The sequence below is a fragment of the Lontra canadensis genome, unplaced genomic scaffold (genome assembly GCF_010015895.1).
Source record: "Lontra canadensis isolate GAN:19392208 unplaced genomic scaffold, GSC_riverotter_1.0 scaffold6, whole genome shotgun sequence".
NCBI classification, from domain to species: Eukaryota; Metazoa; Chordata; class Mammalia; order Carnivora; family Mustelidae; genus Lontra; species Lontra canadensis.
Genome location: NW_022631000.1, coordinates 32,732,760 through 32,754,644, shown reverse-complemented (window position 1 = coordinate 32,754,644; position 21,885 = coordinate 32,732,760). Strand labels below are relative to the sequence as shown.

At 35.1% G+C, this 21,885-nt stretch overlaps 1 protein-coding gene across 1 annotated transcript in view; it reads left to right on the top strand.

The window, feature by feature from the left end:
• DHX36 (DEAH-box helicase 36) overlaps window positions 1-21,242 on the top strand; it is a 49,702-nt gene extending 28,460 nt beyond the window's left edge. Inside the window, exons 15-25 of the mRNA XM_032852551.1 lie at window positions 706-849; window positions 3,008-3,125; window positions 3,750-3,848; window positions 12,272-12,445; window positions 12,584-12,670; window positions 13,661-13,744; window positions 16,552-16,651; window positions 16,747-16,837; window positions 18,837-18,957; window positions 20,029-20,181; window positions 20,586-21,242. Coding sequence (XP_032708442.1) covers window positions 706-849; window positions 3,008-3,125; window positions 3,750-3,848; window positions 12,272-12,445; window positions 12,584-12,670; window positions 13,661-13,744; window positions 16,552-16,651; window positions 16,747-16,837; window positions 18,837-18,957; window positions 20,029-20,181; window positions 20,586-20,771 — 1,357 coding nt within the window. The 3' untranslated portion in view covers window positions 20,772-21,242. The remainder of the gene's footprint in view (window positions 1-705; window positions 850-3,007; window positions 3,126-3,749; window positions 3,849-12,271; window positions 12,446-12,583; window positions 12,671-13,660; window positions 13,745-16,551; window positions 16,652-16,746; window positions 16,838-18,836; window positions 18,958-20,028; window positions 20,182-20,585) is intronic.
• The last annotated feature ends 643 nt before the right edge of the window (window positions 21,243-21,885 follow it).

The window sequence follows — 21,885 nt, the reverse complement described above, 5'->3', positions numbered from 1 at the left end:
TAAATATCAGCTACTGATGATTGTATTATTTTTGAGCCCAATAAATTATTCACATACCTTAGACTCTCTCTCCAAAAGATACTTCATAATTTTTGTACGTAAAGTTGTTTTAATATAATCATGGCATTGAGCATTGGTTTTTGGTTTTGTTTTTTAATCCTGTAATGGTTTAGCCTTCTTTACAAACCGCCTTTTTAATGTTTTTGTTTTGTTTTGTTTTAAAGCTTTCTTAAAGAAACCTGGGAGTTGAGGTCAATTTTGGTTTTGCCTTTTTCTGTTTGGGAGTCCTGTTGTTTGATAATCCATTGTGAATAGCCTTTAAAATTTGTTGTAGGTATTAGTATGTCCATGCAGTTATTGAAACATTTTTCTGTGGAAGCTGATATTAAACCATGGCACTTAGACCCACCAAGCTAGGTACAAAAGTCATCAAGTTCAAGTAAGCTGTGAAGTTTGACCATGGGCAAATAAATTCCTCATGTGATCTGTAGAATTGGCTGCCACTACAGCTCCTGATGCTGCTTATACATTTAGGTGTTAGATCCCTGTCTTGTTGGTAAATGTGGGAATAGTGGTGAGAATTCCAAACTGCTAACGGTAATTTGACCAATAAAAAATTCTTTAAAATCCTCATCTGTAGGCCCTGTTCGAGATTATGTGCTTTTGATGTATTTTTAATATTTTATACATCTATTTTCCAAACAGCATTACCATAGATGATGTCGTTTATGTGATAGATGGAGGAAAAATAAAAGAAACACACTTTGACACACAAAACAACATCAGTACAATGTCTGCTGAGTGGGTTAGTAAAGCTAATGCCAAACAAAGGAAAGGTCGAGCTGGAAGGTAAGATGGAATCTTTGTCTGAAACATAGTTTCTTTGGAAAAATACCTGTCAAGTTTTCTATTTCATGATTTTCCTACTCTTAATTCTTCAACATTGTTAATTAAAATTTTTATTCTTACTGTTACGTATAATTTTGTTTTTATTTTTTTAAAAGCACATATTACTAATAATCATGATAACTAGTAATAATATTTGAATGTCATGGTATCTCCTAAGTACTTAGTATGTATTAACTTGCTTAATCCTTGCTACAGTGTAATGAGGTAGGATATTGTCCCCATTTAAAGGGTTTGGAAATGAAGGTATAAAAAAATGAAAAGTGGGGCACCTGGGTGGCTCAGTGGGTTAAAGCATCTGCTTTCAGCTCAGGTCATGATCCCAGAGTCTTGGGATCGAGTCCCGCATCAGGCTCTCTGCTCAGCGGGGTGCCTGCTTCCCCCCCGCTCTCTGCCTCCCTCTCTGCCTACTTGTGATCTCTGTCTGTCAAATAAATAAAATCTTTAAAAAAAAAAAGAAAAGTCACACAGCTGTGTAGGCAGCAGATTCATGATTTGAACCCAGACAGTCTGGTTCCAATCTGGGCTCCTAATCCTGTCCTTTGCAGCTATCTGGTTTTTCATTATTAGTTACCAGTGAAAACACAGATAACATACCTTTTCCCTGTTGATGTGCTGGTAGCATAAAAAATAAAAACGTCTCTGTTTTAACAGGAAAAATAATTTGCCTTTAACAAAAATAATTGCACTTAAAACTGTTTGTTTTGATGTATACTTCACAGTATTTTTACACCCTTATTCATCTGAGTGGTAGAATCCTGTCTGGGATTATAGGAAGAGAGTTTTCTCTTTTGCCTCTTACAGGTAGAACAAAAAGATTTCCACTAATTTTCAGATCTGGACTTAAGTAGGAAAAGGAGAATTGAAAAAAAAAAACTTTATAGATCATTTTATTTGGAAGAAAACTTTATAGATTATTAGTGCTTTTACATTTGTACATAGTAAAGCTCTGACTTATTTGCTGTAATCTTTGCAGATTATCCCATTATAACTTGGAGACAGTTTATTAGATTATAAGGTTGGTGCTCTTGAGCAATGTCCTGACTTACTCTAAGAATTGTACTTTTCTGATCCGCTGTTGGGGATAACTTGATTTCAGGATCCACCAAGACTAAGGTTTTTTCATGCAGACTTAACCACCACTGGATACTAATTCAAGAAGTATTCACTGTTTGGTACACTTTAATATGTGAATAGTAAACATATTAGCAGAAATTAAAACAATTACAAAAATAAAGTAAATGAAGTATTACATTTCATATAATTTTTTATTTCCACTAGCTTGGTAGAAGTTACATTGTTTTAATTCAAATGGACAGTAGTTCCTTGTAGAATCTGTAGATGTAGATTCCTTTAGCAAAGCCTGATCGATAATTATTTTGAAGACCAGGGCAAATTATATTATGGGGTCATCAGTGGGGGCACTCTTAGTTTCTGTGCACATGTTTTATTAATAGGTGATGAGTCTTTGTAAATTTGTGACAGAAATAGCTAAGGTTTTTGGAATTTATTTTTATTCCTGTAGGAAAAGGACGTCCCCCTTCTTGAGCAGCAAGATCCCATAGAAATATTTGTTCTGCTTGAAGATGTGTGAATACTTTGCACCTCTACACATCTGTCCTTAACACTGTCCAACATTCACATCACTAATGAAAAATTTAACAATTAAAAGATGTCCAGCATCCCTCTGAAAGTTCACTAAATAGCACATAGTTAAAAGGTTTTTAAATGCTATAGACGGATTAACGTAATGCTAGGATTTGTTACATAATATGATCACAGGGCCTATAGAAGTAAAAACCCCATTAGACTGCTGTTACTGTTACTAAGTATAGCAATCTGGAATTTGTAAGTTAAAAATAGGGAACCACATTACTGTTTGGGGAGGAAATCTATTTCTTAAAACTAGTACATAGGGATAGTGGATCTAGGGTTTTATAAAAACAGATGAGAAAGAATATGTGATAATAAAAATGAGATGTTAAGTAACTTTGTTATGCTGTACCTTACATGAAGTTGATACTGGTTACTTTCTCTGCTTCCTGTTTTCTCTGGCGTTCTAAAAAGTTATTAGTAATACTCTTTTTTATTTATTTTTTAGAGTTCAACCTGGTCATTGCTATCATCTGTATAATGGTCTTAGAGCAAGCCTTCTGGATGACTATCAGCTACCAGAAATTTTGAGAACTCCTTTGGAAGAACTTTGTTTACAAATAAAGGTAAATTAGCTGGGAAAATTAAAAAAGTAAATGGGGGGTAAGGTTGTAATTTTCAACATTATTATAGAAGAAAGTAGCATATTATCTGTGAAGAATTATTACTATGCATTTGTCTCTTTTGTGTTAGTACACTGTTTTTAAACTTCCTTCAAAAGTTTATTAACCACGTTTTTATCATGTACACTGTAGAGTCATACTGCCTCTGTTTGAATCCCAGCTTCTCCCCCTGACAAGCTAGTTCTGTTAGTTGGCAAGTTTTTTAAATTAAGGTTTTATAAAATTCTTAGAACAGTGCCTGGCATATAGTAAGTGTTCAGTAAATGTTAGCTCTGTGTACTATTACTGCATCTTACGGTGTTATTCCTCATGATAAACTTCTCCCCATTTTTCACCATCTTCTATATATTTTGATGCAATTAAGCTTCTTATTTTGAAAATAATTGGTAATCAGCTTAGTTGTTGAGATTTTAACCAGCTACTTTTCCCATCAATATAGAGTTGGTGAGTAATAGAAAGTAGTAACTTGAAAATCATGTATGGATTTGATGCTTTATTCAAGTGATTGACAGGACTAAACTGTTAATGTCAGTATATATATGTTTAATTATGTTTGTCTTCCCCCAGATTTTAAGGCTAGGTGGAATTGCTTATTTTCTGAGTAGGTTAATGGATCCACCATCAGACGAAGCAGTGTCACTCTCCATAAAACACCTGATGGAACTGGTAAATTTTATTTTTTAAAAATTCTAACTTAGATTTATAATGTTAGTGCGCATAAGCCACCTGATTTTTAAAAATTTACTCTCATTACCGCAAGGTAGACCAGTGAATACATAGTGCCAGATTTGATTTACTCTTTGGCTATTCAGCTTAGTATATGAAATGCAAGTTAGAAAGATTTAAAATCATAGTTTTGTGTTAGTTTTATCATTCTGGGCCCTTTCCACATTTTTTTTCATTATAGGCTTGTTTTAAAATTACGTAAAATCTTGAACTCTTTCAATTTACTGGTATTTGTCTTCATTTGTATTCTTCAAATGAATTTGGTTGGTTTATTGACTCTTCTGATTACTAATGTTTTTAGAGCTTTTGTCAAAATTAAGTAATTTAATGACAGTATGGTTCGACATCTTAAAGGCAGCTCTTATATTTTTGAAAGAATATCAACAGGTGCCTCATATTCCCCTGCCTACCATTTTATTCTTGGAGTTTTGTTTTGTTTTGTTTTTAGTTGGTTTTTTTGTTTTGTTTTTTGGTTTTGTTTTGTTTTTTTTTTTTATGAAGTCAGGGTTTGAGAAACTAGTTCAGTTTCTTAGGCAAGTGACTACTAGCCATCCCTGCGCAAGTTCATATTGAGAAGAGTCACAGGACTGGCTGTCAGTTACTGCCCAGAGTGAGGAAAAGGGTGCTATAAGGTAATGCTCAGAGTAGAGAAAAAGTGGTTCAAGCTGTGTTGTCCAGTAAGGTAGCCACTGGCCACATAGGACAATTTAAATTTTGAAGTAAATTACAAATTCAGTATCTCTAGTCTTACTTGTACATTTCAGATGCCCAGTAGGCCCGTGCGGCTGGTGGGTATCACATTGGACTGCACAGAGATAGAACATGTCAGTCACTGCTACAAGTTTTGTTGACTAGTACTGTGTTAGAGGTAGCTGAAGATGTACTTGACATATTTGAGTTTTACTTAAGCCATCTAGACAGTTAATTTTGAGAATTTGGGCCATATCAGAATATTGCAGTAACTTCTGAGATAAGTGATTTAATTAAAAAAGCATTGTAATTTATCTTGTTGGAATTTGTATTAGATATAGTGAGGTTACTTGTATTTTAGGAGAGTAGCACGTGCAGTTTTGCCACTGACTTGTCTGTCTTCCGCTCCAGGCTTTTATCTAATAGAATAGGGCTTTGCTGCTTTTTTATCTAATGGAATAGAGCTAGGTGGCAGTTAGAAAATCAGTTTAGCTATAGATGACTTCCTCTCTCTGAGCTAAATTGAAGAGCCTGTCTTAGCTGTTTGCAGACAACAGAATCATGAAGAGGCCAATAAATCCTTGCTAACATTAAGAGTCTGAAGCCTGCATTTTGTTTTTAAGTTTATTTAAATTCCAGTTAATATACAATGTAATATTAGCTTCACATGTACAGTATCGTCATTCAGCACTTCCATACAACACCTGGTGCTTATCACTAGTGCACTCCTTAATCACCATCACCTGTTTAACATCCCTCCCACCCACCGCCCCGATTCAGTAACCATCTGTTCTCTATAGTTAAGAGTCTGTTTCTTGGTTTGCCTCTCTTACTTTCTGTATGCCCTTTGGTCTGTTTCTTAAATTCCACATATGAGTGAAATCATATGATACTTGTCTTTCTCTGTCTGACTTATTTCACTTAGCACAATACTCTGGCTCCATCCATGTCATTGCAAATGACAGGATTTCGTTCTTTTTTATGGCTGAGTAATATTCCATTCAATATATATGTACCATATTTTCTTCATTTATCAATCAGTGGACACTTGAGCTACTTTTGTAATTCGGCTATTTTAGATAGTGCTACAAATTTTGGGAGTGGTGCATGTATCCCTTTGAATTAGTATTTTTGTATTCTTTTTTTTTTTTTTTTTTTTAATTTATTTGACAGAGATCACAGGTAGGCAGAGAGGCAGGCAGAGAGAGAGGCAGGCAGAGAGAGAGGCTCCTTGCTGAGCAGAGAGCCCGATGCGGGGCTCGATCCCAGGACCCTGGGATCATGACCTGAGCGGAAAGCAGAGGCTTTAACCCACTGAGCCACCCAGGGACCCCAGTATTTTTGTATTCTTTGGGTAAGTAAGTAGTAGTGTAGTGGCTGGATCATAGGGTAGTCCTATTTTTAACTTCTTGAGGAAACTCCATACTGTTTTCCAGAGTGGCTGCACCATTTTGCATTCCCACCAGCAGTGCATGATGTTTCTCCCTTCTCCACATCCTCATCAGCACCTTTTGTCTCTTGCGTTGTTGATTTTACCCATTCTGACAGGTGTGAAGTGATAGATCATTGTAGTTTTGGTTTGTATTTATTTGCCTGATGATGAGTGATGTTGAGCATCTTTGCATGTGTTTCTTGGCCATCTGGATGTCTTCTTGGGAAAAAATGTCTATTCATGTGTTCTGTCCATTTTTTAATTGAATTATTTGGTTTTTGGGTGTTGAGTTTCATAAGTTCTTTATGTATTTTGGATACTAATCCTTTATCAGATATGTAATTTGCAAATATCTTCTCCCACTCCAAAGGTTGCCTTTTAGTTTTGTTGATTGTTTTCTTTGCTTTGTAGAAGCTTTTTATTTTTATTAAGTTCCAGTAGTTCTCTTTGTTTGTTTTATTGACATATAATGTATTAATTTTTTCAGGGGTACAGGTCTGTGAATCCTCAGGCTTACACATTTCACAGCACTCACCATAGCACATACCCTCCCTAGTGTCCATCACCCAGCCACCCGATCCTTCCCACCCCTCTTCCCACCACCAACCCTCAGTCTGTTTCTTGAGATTGAGTCTTTTACAGTTTTTCTCCCTCTCTTGTTTCATCTTGTTTCATTTTTCCCTCCCTTCTCCTATGATCCTCTCTCTTGTTTCTCAAATTCCTCATGTCAGTGAGAGCATATGATAATTGTCTTTCTCCGATTAACTTACTTTGCTTAGTATAATACCCTCTAGTTCCATCCATGTCATTGCAAATGGCAAGATACCAGTTTTTTTGATGGCTGCATAGTTTATTTTTGCTTTCGTTTCCCTCAAAAAGCATATTTTGTAAAAAATTGCTGTGGCCGATGTCCAAGGGGTTACTGCCTGTGTTCTCTTCTGGGATTTTTATGATTTCCTGTCTCACATTTAGGTCTTTAATCTCTCTTGAATTTGTCTTTGTGTATGGTGTAAGAAAGTGGTCCAATTTAATTCTTTTGCATGTTGTTATACAAATTTCCCAGCATAGTTTGTTGAAGAGACCATCTTTTTCCCATTGGATAGTCTTTCCTGCTTTGTTGAAGATTAGTTGACCATACAGTTGTGAGTTCATTTTTGGATTCTCTGTTCTGTTCCACTGATCAGTGTGCCTATTTTTGTGCCAGTACCATGCTGTCTTGATCACCACAGCTTTGTTTCATAGCTTGAAGTCCGGAATTGTGATGCCTCCAGCTCTGCTTTTCTTTTTCAAGATTGCTTTGGGTCTTTTGAGGTTCCCTACAGATTTTAGGGTTGGTTGTTCTAGCTCTTGAAAAATGCTGGTGGTATTTTGATAGGGATTGCATTAAAGGTGTAGATTGCCTTGGGTAGTTATAAACAATATTCTTCTAATCCATGAGAATGGAATGCTTTTCCATTTCTTTGCATCCTCTTCAATTTCTTCCATGAGTGTTTCATAGTTTTCAGAGTACAGATCTTTCGCCTCTTTCGTTAGATTTATTCCTAGGTTTGATAGAGTTGTAAACGTGATTGATTCCTTAATTTCTCTTTCTGCTGCTTCATTATTTGTGTATAGAAATGCAACAGACTTCTATATATTAATTTTGTATCCTGCACCCTTACTGAATTTATTTATCAGTTCTAGCTGGTTTTTTTTTTAGAGTCTTGGGTTTTCTGTATAGAGTATGTCATCTGCAAAGAGTGAAAATTTGGCTTCTTCCTTGCCAATTTGGATGCTTTTTTTTTTTTTTTTTTTTATTTGACAGACAGATCACAACTAGGCAGAAAGGCAGGCAGAGAGAGAGAGAGAGAGAGAGGAGGAAGCAGGCTCCCCGCAGAGCAGAGAGCCCGATGTGGGGCTCGATCCCAGGACCCTGGGATCATGACCCGAGCTGAAGGCAGAGGCTTTAGCCCACTGAGCCACCCAGGCACCCCTGGATGCCTTTTATTTCTTGTTATTGTCCGATGGCTGAGGCTAGGTGGTGAGAGAGGACATCCCTGATTGGTTCCTGAAGGTAGAGAAAAAGCTCTGTTTTTCCCCTTTTAGGATATTAGCTGTGAAATTTTTGTATATGGGCTTTATTATGTTGAGGTATGTTCTCTCTAACCCTACTTTGTTGAAGATTTTTATCATAAATAGTTGTTGTATTTTGTCAAGTATTTTTTCTCTATCTGTTGATCATATGGTTTTAATATTCTTTCTTTTTTTTAATGTGGTGTATCATGTTGATTGATTTGCAAATATTGAACCATCCTGGCAACCCAGGAGTAAATCCTCCTTGATCATGGTGAATGATTCTTTTAATTAAAGTGTTGTTGAATTTGGTCTGCTAGTATTTTGAGAATTTTTGCATCCATATTTCCCAGGAATATTGTCCTATAGTTCTTTTTTAGTGGAGTCTTTATCTGGCTCTGGTATCAGAGTAATGCTGAATGAATTTGGTATTTTTCCTTCCTTTTCTGTTTCTTGGAATAGTTTGAGGGTAGGTATCAACTCTTTAAATGTTTGGTAGAATTTGCCTGTGAAACCATCTGGTCCTGGACCATGGTTTATTGGGAGATTATTTTATTATTATTATTATTATTATTATTATTGATTCAGTTTCTTTGCTGATTATTGATCTGTTTGAGTTTTCTGTTTCTTTCTGTTTCAGTTTTGGTAATAGTTGATGTATTTCTAGGAGTTTAACCATTTTTTCCTGGTTGTCCAATTCATAACACCCTGTTGCAATAGTTTGTATTTCTGTAATAGTGGTTGTTACTTCTCTTCTCCCATGTGATTTTATTTGGGTCTTTTTTCTTTCTGATAAGCCTGGCTAGAGGTTTATCAGTTTTACTAATTTTTTCAAAGAACCAGCTCCTGGTTTCATTGATCTGTTCTGTTGTGGTTTTTTAGTTTCTATATCATTTACTTCTGTTCTGATCTTTATTTCCTTCCTTCTGCTGGTGGGAAGCTTACATTTTAAAGAAGTAAGAAATTCCCAGTATCCTAAAAGGCCCCCTGCTACCCTTCCCCAGTCACTCCACTGTCCCTTAGTCCCGAAGATAACCTCTATCATATTAATGGTAATCACTTTACCATATAAGTGTACATTTCTTTGAAGAGCTTAGTTTAGTTTGGTCTATTTTGTGAACTTTACATGAACTCATACAGGATATAAGGGATTTTTTTGAAGGGGAGGGGGTTCTGGATTCTTTAACTTAATATTGTGAAATCCATCTGCATAATTGCTTTTAACTGAAATTAATTCAGTTTCAGTTCTTTACTGTATTTTATTGTATGACTACTGAAAGACATTTTGCTTATTTCCAGTTTGAGGCTACTGCATATAATGCTGGTGTGAGTAATCTTCAGTATTCACTTTCTTGGTACACATATTTATGTATTTTCATGGGCATATACTTAGGAGTGAATTCACTGGCTCTCAAGGTGTGTGTGTGTGTATATATATATATACATATATGTATCAACTTGGGTAGATAACTAACAATTTTCCAAAGTTGTCAAACCACTTTACATTCTGCCAGTGCGAGTGATAGTGAGGGTTCTCATTGCTCTGAAGTTGCACCAGCCCTTGGGAATCTTGTATTCTGAGGGTGCGGATAGGTTTGCAGTAGTTCTGATTTGTGGTAGTTCTAGTTTGCATTATCATTTCCTAATTTGCATTATCACAATGAATTTGCCGACAGCTTTTTGTAGGTTTGTTGCCCATTTGGATAGCCTCTTCTGAAACTATTGATGCCTGCTTTTCTGTTACGGTGTAAGGAATTCATTTTATACTTGTGTCTCTTGATCTGAGCTTTTGTCAGCTGTGTATTGCATGTGCTTATGTTTTTGCTTTTTTACTTTTTTAATAGTGCTTCAATAAATAAATTTCTAATTTTAATGTAGTAACGTATCACATATATCAGTCTTTTTTTATGTTAGTAATTTTTGTCCTGTAGTAAGCCTGTATCCCAGAGATAGAGTTAACTTGATTGTTTGGTCTTCCACATTTAGATATTTAATCCATCTGCAGTTGATTTGTGTGTGAATTGGTAAGGTAGGATTCAGAATTTTTACAGAATCTGGATCACTGACGAAATGCTGTTTATGGAAGAATTCATCCTTTCCTCTTTGTTCTATAGCTTTTATCTTAGATCGAGTGTCTGTGGATTTGTAGACTCTGTTCTGCTTTAGTGCTCTCGTATGTGTTTGTTGAACCAGGCCATGCTGCCTTAATTAACAATACTAAGTCTTACCAAATAGGAACATGATTTATCCCATTTGTTTAGGTATTTAATCTCTCTTGGTATTTTGGTGTTTTCTGTGTAGGGGTTTTACGAGTTTTTTAAGATTCATTTCTCAGTAGTATTTTTAGATTTCTACCATAACAAATTTTTCATTTTCTTATGACTCTGATATACAGAAATGAAACTGGTTTTTGTTTTGTTTTTAAAGATTTATTTATTTATTTGAAAGACAGTGTGCGTGCACACACGGGGGAAAGGGCAGAAGGAGAGAGGGAGAAAGAGAGTCTCAAGCAGAGCCCAATGTGGGGCTTGAGCTCATGACCTAGGCCAAAATCAGAGCCTTGATTAAGGCTTAACCAACTGAGCCACCCAGGCGCCCCTGAAATTGGTTTTTGAATGTTGATCTTGTATTCAGTCACAAAAACCCACTTATTCTGGTAATTATATGTAGATTTCTTCTTGCACACACAGATACATCTGTAAGTACAGTTTGTTTTTAAGTAGGCTCCATTCCCAGCATGGAGCCCAACGCAGGGCCCAAACTCTTGACCCTGAGATTAAGATCTGAGCTGAGATTAACAGTTGATGCTTAACTGACTAAGCCACCCAGGCACCCCTGTAAATACAGTTTTATATATCCCTTTCCAGTTATCTAGGATCCCTAGCACAGTGTTGAGCAGAAGTGGTATGATAGTGTGCATTCTTAAGTTCCTATTCTTAGAGGGAAAGCTGTCAACAATTTGTTAGAGCATGTTTATTGATTTTGTGTGTGTGTGTAAACTCAAATTGAGGAAGTTTCTATTCTTAGTTTACTAAAAGATTTTTATCTTTCGTGGATGATTGATTTTGTCAAATCCCTTTTCTGCCTCTGATAAGATTATGAGATGATTTTCTTTTTCTTGCTTAATTTTTGATGTATTGGGTTACATTGATTTTTCAAACGTTAAACCAGCTTTCATTCCTGAAACAAATCTGACTTTGCTTTGGTTTCTCATGCATAAGATTATTCAGTAGTGTTCCTTTCTCCAAATGTCCCTATCAAGTTTGGTATCAAGATTATGCCAGATACAAAAAACAAGTTTGGGAGCATTATATATTTTTTGTGTTTGTATTCTCTGAAAGAAATTTTTTAAGATTAAGGTTATTTCTGCCTTATATGTTTAGTAGAAGTCTGTTTCTAATGGGATACACATATGTTATAATTTTATCTTATTATTTTTTGTTGATATTTTCTTGTATACCTAGTTATTTTAATTGAATACTTGATACTGTATTTATAGAATTCTTTGTAGATATAAATTTGAAGCTTGGGATGGTGATAACTTTCTCCAGAGGGGATTTATGTTGCTTCTGCCAGGAAAAAGAAGCCCCATTGCTGGGCTCACCTCCCTGAACTTCCTTTTTTCCCCAAATTCTAGATTTATAATTCTTGTACTTCTTTTTTTAACTCCTCAGTGTCTTCAACCAGCTTTTCTAGCTATGTTCAGTGGGATGATGGACCAAATTACCTAGGTAATCAGAGCAGTAGTCCACCCCCATTTTTCAGTGTTCTGGATATGCTCATTATTTCTTGCCTTCCTGTCTGATGTCTCTTAAACTACTAGAATCAAGCTGCATTATATATTCCAAATATATAATAGTTGTCTCTTTTTTTGTTTTTTTCCCACAAGTCTAGTGGGTGATTATTTTATTGAAGGTTTGCTAATGTGGCATTTCTCTTATTTGTCTCCTAACATTTAGAGTAAAATGGGTTGTGGATTTTTTTTTTTTTTTTTAATCTGAGTTTCTAACCTTTTTTGACCTCAGAACTTATGTTTCGATGAAGAAAAAAATATTGAACAATATTAGGGCATTTGGGCCTAAGAGAGTGAGGACTGTCCTGCTGTTTGTTTATTTTAAAAGAAACTAAAATAGCTTTGAATGTGATGCTTTTACAGTATGCCTTTTAAACATAAATCCTTGCTTTACAGAACGCTTTGGATAAACAAGAAGAATTGACACCCCTAGGAGTCCACTTAGCACGATTACCAGTTGAGCCACACATCGGGAAGATGATTCTTTTTGGAGCTCTGTTCTGTTGTTTAGATCCAGTACTTACCATTGCTGCTAGTCTCAGCTTCAAAGATCCCTTTGTCATTCCATTGGTAAGAAAGATACAAATAAAAGGCTAGACATTTTTATAGACTCAGAATAATTGTTGCTTACATCATTTTTCATAACTTTTTATTAGAATGCCTTTCTGTATAGTTCCCTTCATTTTTTTTTCTCCCTCCTTTCTGAAGGGCAAAGAAAAGATTGCGGATGCAAGAAGAAAAGAATTGGCAAAAGATACTAAAAGTGACCACCTGACAGTTGTAAATGCATTTGAGGTAAAAAAAAAAAAAAAAAATGACTTGTCCTAGATTGTGATAGTTCATTCAAGTGAAAAGCTGCTAATAGAAGAGGCACATACTCACTTTTTAAAATCTGTATTATTATAAGTATCAGGATTAAACTGCTAAGTATTGAAAATTAGGTGAACGTTCAAAAAAATTGAACATGATTTTTCAGTTTTCTGATAGTTCATTAAATTTACCCTGTTGGGAAAAAAGTCTATATTTGTGTTTTGATAACAAGAGAACAAGTGAACAGTTTATCTCAGAAATCTATTTGATGTTATTTGATACTGTTCATTTGTATCTTTGTGTTACTTTCATGAACGATGGGCTCATTCTGTTTATTAATAAACTGTATTTAGATTTAACATTTTGATAGAGTATCATAATCATGTATATTATTTAGAGAGATTGTTTCTCTTCCCAAAAGTCATGCTTATTTGAGGAAAAGATTTATCACCCATCTTTGCAAATTTAAATGTAATTTTGTTTTTTAGAGATGACATCTTTTTACTGTAGTACTAGATCCAGTTTTGTACTTTATGTTACGGGAAAGTTCATATATTTTTTCCTTTGAGTTCATCTAGTAATAACTTTTCTTTTTCCCCAGCTTCCCTTCTCTAAAAAACATATCTATATTTGCAAAGTGAAAAATATACAGTAGCTTTAGAAAATTATCCAACAGAGTGTTCTTTTTATTACATACTATATATGTTGACATTTTATATAAAATACACAGTATATTACTATAGGACTTGTTTATATGAAGAAAGGTCTGGAAATTCATTGGTGGCTATCACTCAACTAGAATCATGGGGAGCTCATGGGGTTTTTTTGTTTGTTTTTTTATTTCAAAATTCTTTGAATTTTTTAACAAAGAAAATGAAATATCAGAAGATTAAATTATTACCAAGATAAAAACAAACCAGTAAGCATCTTTGCTTTGAGGAACAATATAGTTTTCTTTATTTCTTTGCCCCATAGGGCTGGGAAGAAGCTAGGCGACGTGGTTTCAGATATGAAAAAGACTACTGCTGGGAATATTTTTTGTCTTCAAACACATTGCAGGTAATGATGAATATTTTGAAATGATTCCCAGATATGTTAGAGTATATATGTACCCGTTTTGTGTTATATCTATAGCAAAATGTTAATTGTGTGAGTTTGCCATAGGAAGTTAAATTATTATATAATATAAAGGAATCTTTATTAAATAAATCAGCTGCAACAAAACAAAGTATAAAGCTAATAGCTAAGAAAAGGAACCAGATCCAAAGTATAGCAGGAAAATGTGGTAAAGCTTGGCTCCTGGTCTGCCCCTACCCTCTAATGGCTGTTTTGATGATTCAGCCTGAAAAGAATCTATTTTAAAAAGATCAAATACTGTCTTTCTTTTAACATACTAAATATCTGTATCTTAAGTTTTGGGTAGTTTAACTGTTTCATGTTAGGCGAAAACACTCGACAGGAAGCATTTGTGAAACAGCAGATAATAGGACAAATAGACATCAGACTTAAGACTCTACAGTGAATTGGAGAAGTGTAAGAAGAGGAATTCCTCACTTTGCCTTATTCACGTACATTCTAGCTCTGTAGCATGAGTCCTGGTACTGGATATTTAACAAATCTACAAGGCGATAAAAGAATCGAGAATCTAAGGATGCCTGGGTGGCTCAGTTGGTTAAGTGCCTGCCTTTGGCTCAGGTCATGATTCCTGTTTCCTGGGATCGAGCCCCATATCAGGTTCCCTGCTCAGCCGAGAACTGCTTCTCCCTCTCTTTCTGCCTCTCTTCTGGCTTGTCTCCCCCACCCCCACCCCCAAGTAAATAAATAAAATCTTAAAAACAAGAAAAAAGAAAAAGAATCAAGAATCTAGCATGTCTGGCAAATCTAATCAAAACTGCTCAAACATTAACAAAATGAAGAATCAAAATTCTGAAAGTTAACGACAATCAAAGGGGGAAAAGATGGGACATACCTTACAACTCCTTCATAGTAAGGAATAATTTAAGAATATGGATTCAGTAAAACAAAGATAAGACCTAAGAAGACATCATGACCAAAAGAATCACAAGGAACAAAGTGGAAGTCCCTTTAAAGAAAGGCTCTGTATGATCAGTTTTTAGGTTTAGCTGCAAAAGGAAAAATTTAAAGCAGTAAGTAAAAAGCTTGTAGACGAGACAGGACTGATCCATCATAAAGACGATAGATGTCTCTCCGTAGGAAATTCAAGTGTAATTATGAATATCTATTCAGAGATATGTGCAAGAGCATTTTCCTGAAATAGAAAAAAAATAGCATGAACTACAGGTATGAACAATGCTGAATCTAAGTGTTAAGAATATTATATCCAGTCAACATATTAATTCAACTATAAAGAGAGGACAGGTATTCAAGAAAGCACTTGAAATACTACATCCATGAACTGTTCTGGAAAAACTCACTGACAGTAAAATGCTCTCTATTAAGAGATAAATCAAAAAGAGTCTCAGGAATGGAGAGTACACGCTAAGTCAGTGAGTCGTGTGCAGTGATATTGTTTACATACAGAACGATTGCAAAACAGTATTGGAATTATAGGTACAAAATAGAATATAAAGGTTATTATCTTGAACAATACAGAGTAATGATGATAAAAAACCAGGAGGTGGTCTAGAGAGTCCGTGTAAGAAAAATTAGGGAAGCTTAAGTCTCACAGTTCATAAAAGGGGCATACAATTAAGTAAGACCAACTTTATGTTTCATAATCTCTAATTTTTTTTAAGGGCTTTTATTCATTTATTTGAGATAGGACAAGAGTGAGAGAGAGAGAAGACAAGCAGGCAGAGCAGCAGGCAGACGGAGAAGCACACTCCCTGCCAAGCAGAGAACCTGATGTGGGGCTCGATCCCAGGACTCTGGGATCATGACCTGACCTGAAGGCAGAGGCTTAACCTCCTGAGCCACCCAGGCGCCCCATCATAATGTCTTATTTTAAGTTTGTAGGGATCCTTCATTATCTCATGGTTGTGAAAATTTAGGATTCATCAACTTACATTTCTATTTAACTTTCTTCTTAAATTGAAATAAAATTACTCAGCACCCCCAAAAAATTGAACTAAAATTCATTTTAATACTTTTGTTAAAACAGTTTTTATACTGTTATCCCATTGTTAGTATAGCCTTTCTGTCCAATTCTTCTGTCAGTATACATGGATAAGTGTCTACAGTATTATTTACCTAAGTTAATGGTTACTTTGACAGTACCGACTTTAGGGAAATTTCTTCATTTGTATTTTTCTGTATTACTTGTGTGCTTTATAGTGAGCCATGCATCATTTGTATTCAAATTATGATTCTTCAAAACAAAACAAAACAAAAAAAAAAACCAGACCTTAAAGTCTTCTTGCCAGTATGTAACAGCAGTTAATTCTCAGTAGTAGAAATGTGGATGTTGGTTATTTTATTTAATTTTCTGAATTATTTTTCAAAATATAGGATGGAGAATAACTCTCAAAATTATATTAGTGAATCTTTTTTGCAAAATGGAGTAGTACTTAAACGTTAGTGGTTATTCCCAGTAGCAGGCAAACCTTTTCTGTAAAAAAAAATCAGACACTAAACATTTTAGGCTTATAGGCCAAATGGTCTCTCACTTCTGCCTTTATAAGTGTAAAAGTGGCCATAGATAATAGATGAGGGAGTGTGACTGTTCCAAAAAAAAAAACTTCATTAACAAAAACAGGTTTTTGCAACCTCTGCTCTAAAAACATCACATTTTTGCCAGTGTTTTATAAAGCATGGAAAACTTATAGTATCGATGAGTACATACTTTATAGCTCCTGTAAGCCCTTGTGAAAGGTATTCTAGTTCTCTTTGTTACCATTGCTCCCTAGATGCTGCATAACATGAAAGGACAGTTTGCTGAGCATCTTCTTGGAGCGGGATTTGTAAGCAGTAGAAATCCTAAAGATCCAAAATCTAATATAAATTCAGGTAAAGCAGAAAATACAGTGTAAAAATCAGCTTGCTGGCATTGTTTGTTATATCTGTATTTTACTTTTTTTTCCCCGTCTTCCTACTCCCAATAGATAATGAGAAGATAATTAAAGCTGTCATCTGTGCTGGTTTATATCCCAAAGTTGCTAAAATCCGACTAAATTTGGGTAAAAAAAGGAAAATGTAAGCATTGAAGATTATTATGAATTACTTAATTCTCTCCTTAAGCTTTTGAAATCCTCTTAATGCAGAGTTTATATTGTAAACTTATTTATATTTGGACCATATTCTTCTTTCCTTTTGCTCACTTAATGAAGGCAGTCATTTGACATGCGCATCGCTTTCCCTCACAGCACATATCTGGCATCAGCTATTATTCACAAAGCATGTTAATAAAATATAATACTAGAATAAATATTAGGAAACTAAGCCAGTTATTAAAAATCAGTGGTGGATGGATATTAGAGAAGTTTTTTTAGGATTTCTTTTCTTCTTCTAACACACATAATTTTGTGATTTACCTCTTTAATGAAAATTGTGATGTTCTATATCATTTTTGAAAAATAAGGTATAACTTTTAAATATATATATTTACAAATAATCAGCTTCAGTAGTAATTGCAGATTGTGAGGCACATTTTTTGCGTACCAAATGAGTTCATTCTAGTGAGGAAATGGAGAAACTAAAAGTCTCAAATGACTATTAGTATGTGAATTAGTAACCACCCTTTTAGAAGGCACACTAGATTAGAGTCACTTGTCAAGATATGAAAATAGTGGCTCAGTGGATTCACAGGTAGATGTATTAACTTGAGCACCATGTCCTAGGGAAGTAATTCCACGTGTTTTAAAAGCTATATTGTAAAGAACATAGATGTCCATACCAGTGAGGAGATTATTTAATAATACAATGACATTTAAGCGCATAGGCTTATAAAACTGTGTAGTAACAAAATAATTCTGACACTAAATGAAAAAGTTTAGATACCCTGTGACTATAAAGACGACAGAGTACTGATTTCAGGTAGATGATATGCAGACGTTGTTTTAGGGCGGTGTTTCTCAGTAGGGATGACTCTGCTTGCCAAGGGACATTTTATTTGGCTGTGTCTGGAGACATTGTGGTGGTTAGACCTGGGGCAGTACTATTAGCATCTAGTGGATAGAGGCCAGGGATCTATTAAACCTTTAATATCCAGGACAGCACCCACAACAAAGATTACTCAGTCTACTATGTCAAAAATGCAGAGGTTGAGAAACCCTATTGAACATAGGAAATTTGTAACGAAATGGGTTACATGAGTTTTAATCATTGTGGCTGGATTATCCTCATTTTAAGTGATCCAGGTACTTTTTCGATACCAATACTTCGTCAGATTTCTTTTCCTGTCTCTTCCTGACTTTACAGGTAGCTTCACAGAGAGACTCTGAAATACATAATATGTATCTCTCTGCCATCCTAGGAAGAATTTACGGAAAAAATGTAGCTCTGTTTGTATCGGTGCTCTATTTTGGTCTAGCCCAGGGTTCAGCAAATTTCAGCATGCTTGGTCAAAATGTCGTTTCTGTAAACTCTTACTGGAACGCAGCCACACCTATTTGTTTATATGTTGTCCATGTCATTTCCTGCTACGTCAGCAGAGTTGTGAGGCTGTGAGAGAACTCATAGCGCCCACAGAGCCTAAAATATTTCCTCTGTGTTCCTGTGCAAAGAGTTCACCAGCCCCCACTGCTGTAGTGATGTAGGGCTCTAGGGTGGGATTGGTTAAATAGGCTGTGGTGAGGACAAATAATTTCTGATTTTATTCTGAATAATGACTCATGACCGTGATTCTTGACTTCAGGTAGAAGCATTTATTAATTCCTAGAACCAGAGAAAATATGCTCTTAAAAACAAATAGGAAGGATTACCAGCTTTTATGCTGTCATTTAATACAAGTAATTACCGTTGACTATTTAAAGATAAACTATCAAACATGTCCCTGCTGAATTATGTTAACTAAAAGCTCTTTCCAATTGAGATAAATTGTTTTGTTCTCAAATATAGATTTGTAAATTTATATTACAAAAATTATCTGGCCTCATCTGTGTAATTTTTTTCTTTTTGGATTCTGGGATTGGTTTGGAATCTCCCAGAATTATTGTTGTTGTTGTTGACAAACTGCATTTTAACTTTTTTAAAGGGTCAAAGTTTACACAAAAACTGATGGACTAGTTGCTATTCATCCTAAATCTGTTAATGTGGAGCAAACAGAATTTCACTACAACTGGCTTATCTATCATCTGAAGATGAGAACAAGTAGTGTAAGTTAATATTTAAAATAATTATGGATCTGAACATCAGTCTTGATGTATTTTTACTCTTATGTACTTTCCACAATTAAACATAAAATTAGTTCTGAAATATTTTTTTCTGACATGAATTACAAGTTCTTTAAGCAAATCTATACTTTTAATGTGCAACGTGTCTGTCATGATGGATCTTTGTATTTTAATTACTTTGGAGAGTTAAATTGATTCACGTAGTTTTCCTTCAGAGCCCGCTTTCAAGAAGTACTGGCATTTTAGGGTATACAGGAGTTTACACTATACAGAGAATTTTGTGGACATGTCAGTATAGCTATAAGTACTGGTCAGAATATTGAGTGAAATTCTGCTTATGTGTAGATAAAAATAATTTCAGGGTGCCTGGGTGGCTCAGTCGTTAAGCCTCTGCCTTCAGCTCAGGTCATGATCCCAGGGTCCTAGGATTGAGCCCCACATCGAGCGCTCTGCTCAGCGGGAAGCCTGCTTCTCCCTCTCCCACTCCCACACCTACTTGTGTTCTCTCTCTCACTGTCTCTCTCTCTCTCTCTCTGTCAAATAAATAAATAATCTTAAAAAAATAATAATTTCAGATACATTAGTGCTTTCGTTTTGTCACTCAGAAAATATTTTGTTTAAAGTATAGTGCTATTGTTTGAATCGAAACAAAAATATAAAAACTCCTGTGTTCTCTGAATTAATGAAGACTGGCCAGTTGAAAATGGGTGTATCTTCAGGGCGCCTGGGTGGTTGGTTAAGTGTCTGCCTTCGGCTTAAGGTCATGATCCCAGGATCTCTGTTCAGCAAGGAGTCTGCTTTTCCCTTTTCCTCTGCCACTGCCCCTGCTTTTGCTCACTCCATCTCTCCCAGATAAATAAATAAAATCTTTTTTAAAAATAAATAAATTAAAATGGTGTATCTTTAAAATTAGTTTCTATAGTTGATGCTAGCAGGATAATTCCTAATTTAGAAGGAAAACATTAATAGATCAATACTGGTGGTAGTGAATTAATGTGGAAATAATCCTTTTAGACTAGTGAATATATTAATTTGTTTTAATTCTTATTACAGATTTACTTATATGACTGCACAGAAGTTTCCCCATATTGTCTCTTATTCTTTGGAGGTGATATTTCCATCCAGAAGGATAATGATCAGGAAACTATTGCTGTAGATGAATGGATTGTCTTTCAGTCTCCAGCAAGAATTGCCCATCTTGTTAAGGTGACTGACTTTACATGATTATATGAATCTACATGGGAGTTAGCATGTGGTCTTGTGGTTTTTGTACCAACTGTTATGTATGTTATATTAAACATTTCTTGCTCTATTTCAGCAAAGCAAACAGTGTTGAGAAACTTATGCATAGTTTTTCTAGATTGTTTTTTCAGGTACTTATGAATCAGCCATCCTAAATGGCTCAGTGATTGAAGTTTGAATTTTTTAACTTTACTGTACTTCAGTTGGGTACTCATAACCATACTTTAGTTAGTAGTTCACTAAATATTTCTGTTTTTTATATAATAGCTTATGAAATTTGCTTGTAACAGCTAAAGTCACTTTTATGTATTACATAGTTTAATAGTATATCTGCCTTTGTTGAACATATGTGATTTTTCCAACCTTAGGAATTAAGAAAGGAGCTAGATATCCTTCTGCAAGAGAAGATCGAAAGTCCTCATCCTGTAGATTGGAAAGACATTAAATCCAGAGACTGTGCTGTACTGTCAGCTATCATAGACTTGATCAAAACACAGGAAAAAGCAAGTCCCAGGAACTTACCGCCACGATTCCAGGATGGGTATTACAGCTGACAACTTTTCTGTGGTGGTCTGAATATTTGATAGCCATTTTCCATCATAGTTTAATTTTTGGCTAGATGCCAAACCATGGGACATGAATAATTTCCATATGTAAAGTAGAAACCTTTAGTGGGTAGTAAAGACGTAATGTGCATGATTTAACAATGTTATCTGTAGCTATTATAAATGTACCATAAAAAGCAATATGTTCTCTGATCATATATTCTGTTGTGGTCATGGCCACACTTTGGGAGGACTATTCTGCTATATATTGAGTTGTACCACTTGAGAAATTCCTTTGTTCTGTTATGAGAAGTTAATCTTTCTGCCTATAGTGACTGAGTATGGAAACCAGGAAAAAGAATGGCAAGAAGCAGTGTCAAGAATTTGAACACAACCACATTTTTAAAGGAAACTTCTCTCCGAATTAATTTGTTGTAATAAAGCCCAGTATTTAATAAAATGTACAGTGTATAAATCTCAGCTAAATTTTGGCTTGGTTTCTACATCTCTATCGTTTGGCTTACTTGGTTTTTTTAAATCTTTTTAGAATATATTTGTACCCCTTTTACATTAGCATAATGTAGCAATTGAGAAAGTGAATCTAGACTTGGTCACTTACGTTCAGACTTCAGCTATGACTTACCAGCTCCCTTGGGCAAGGTACTTACTGGCTTCTCTGTTTTTTATTTATCTATAAAATACAGGTAACAATTGTGAGGATTAAATATCTTGATACATTTAAAGTGCATAGCCTAGTTTCTGACACACAGAATGTACTCACTAAATCTTAGTTTTTATTTGTCCCTGAATTTTATGTTTTTATAACAATCTGTTATGTTACACTCATTTCCATGTTCTTAGTCCTGTTTTACCCTCTCAGACAATTGAAGCTCGTGTGATTTTTTAGCGCTAGTGAGTGACAGGCTAGTGTTTTCAGCGGACTGACAAATATTGTTGGTTGCTATCCCAACAGCCATTTGGCCCTCCCCATTTGCTTGATTGTTCAGGGGTTTCCCCTCTGTGTAGCCTGGTGCCCAGGGATATTGGACTCTTCCTCAAGAGTAGATCGGATTGTTCTAAGCCAATCGTATATGGTCTTACTCTTCTTACAAGTAACATGAGC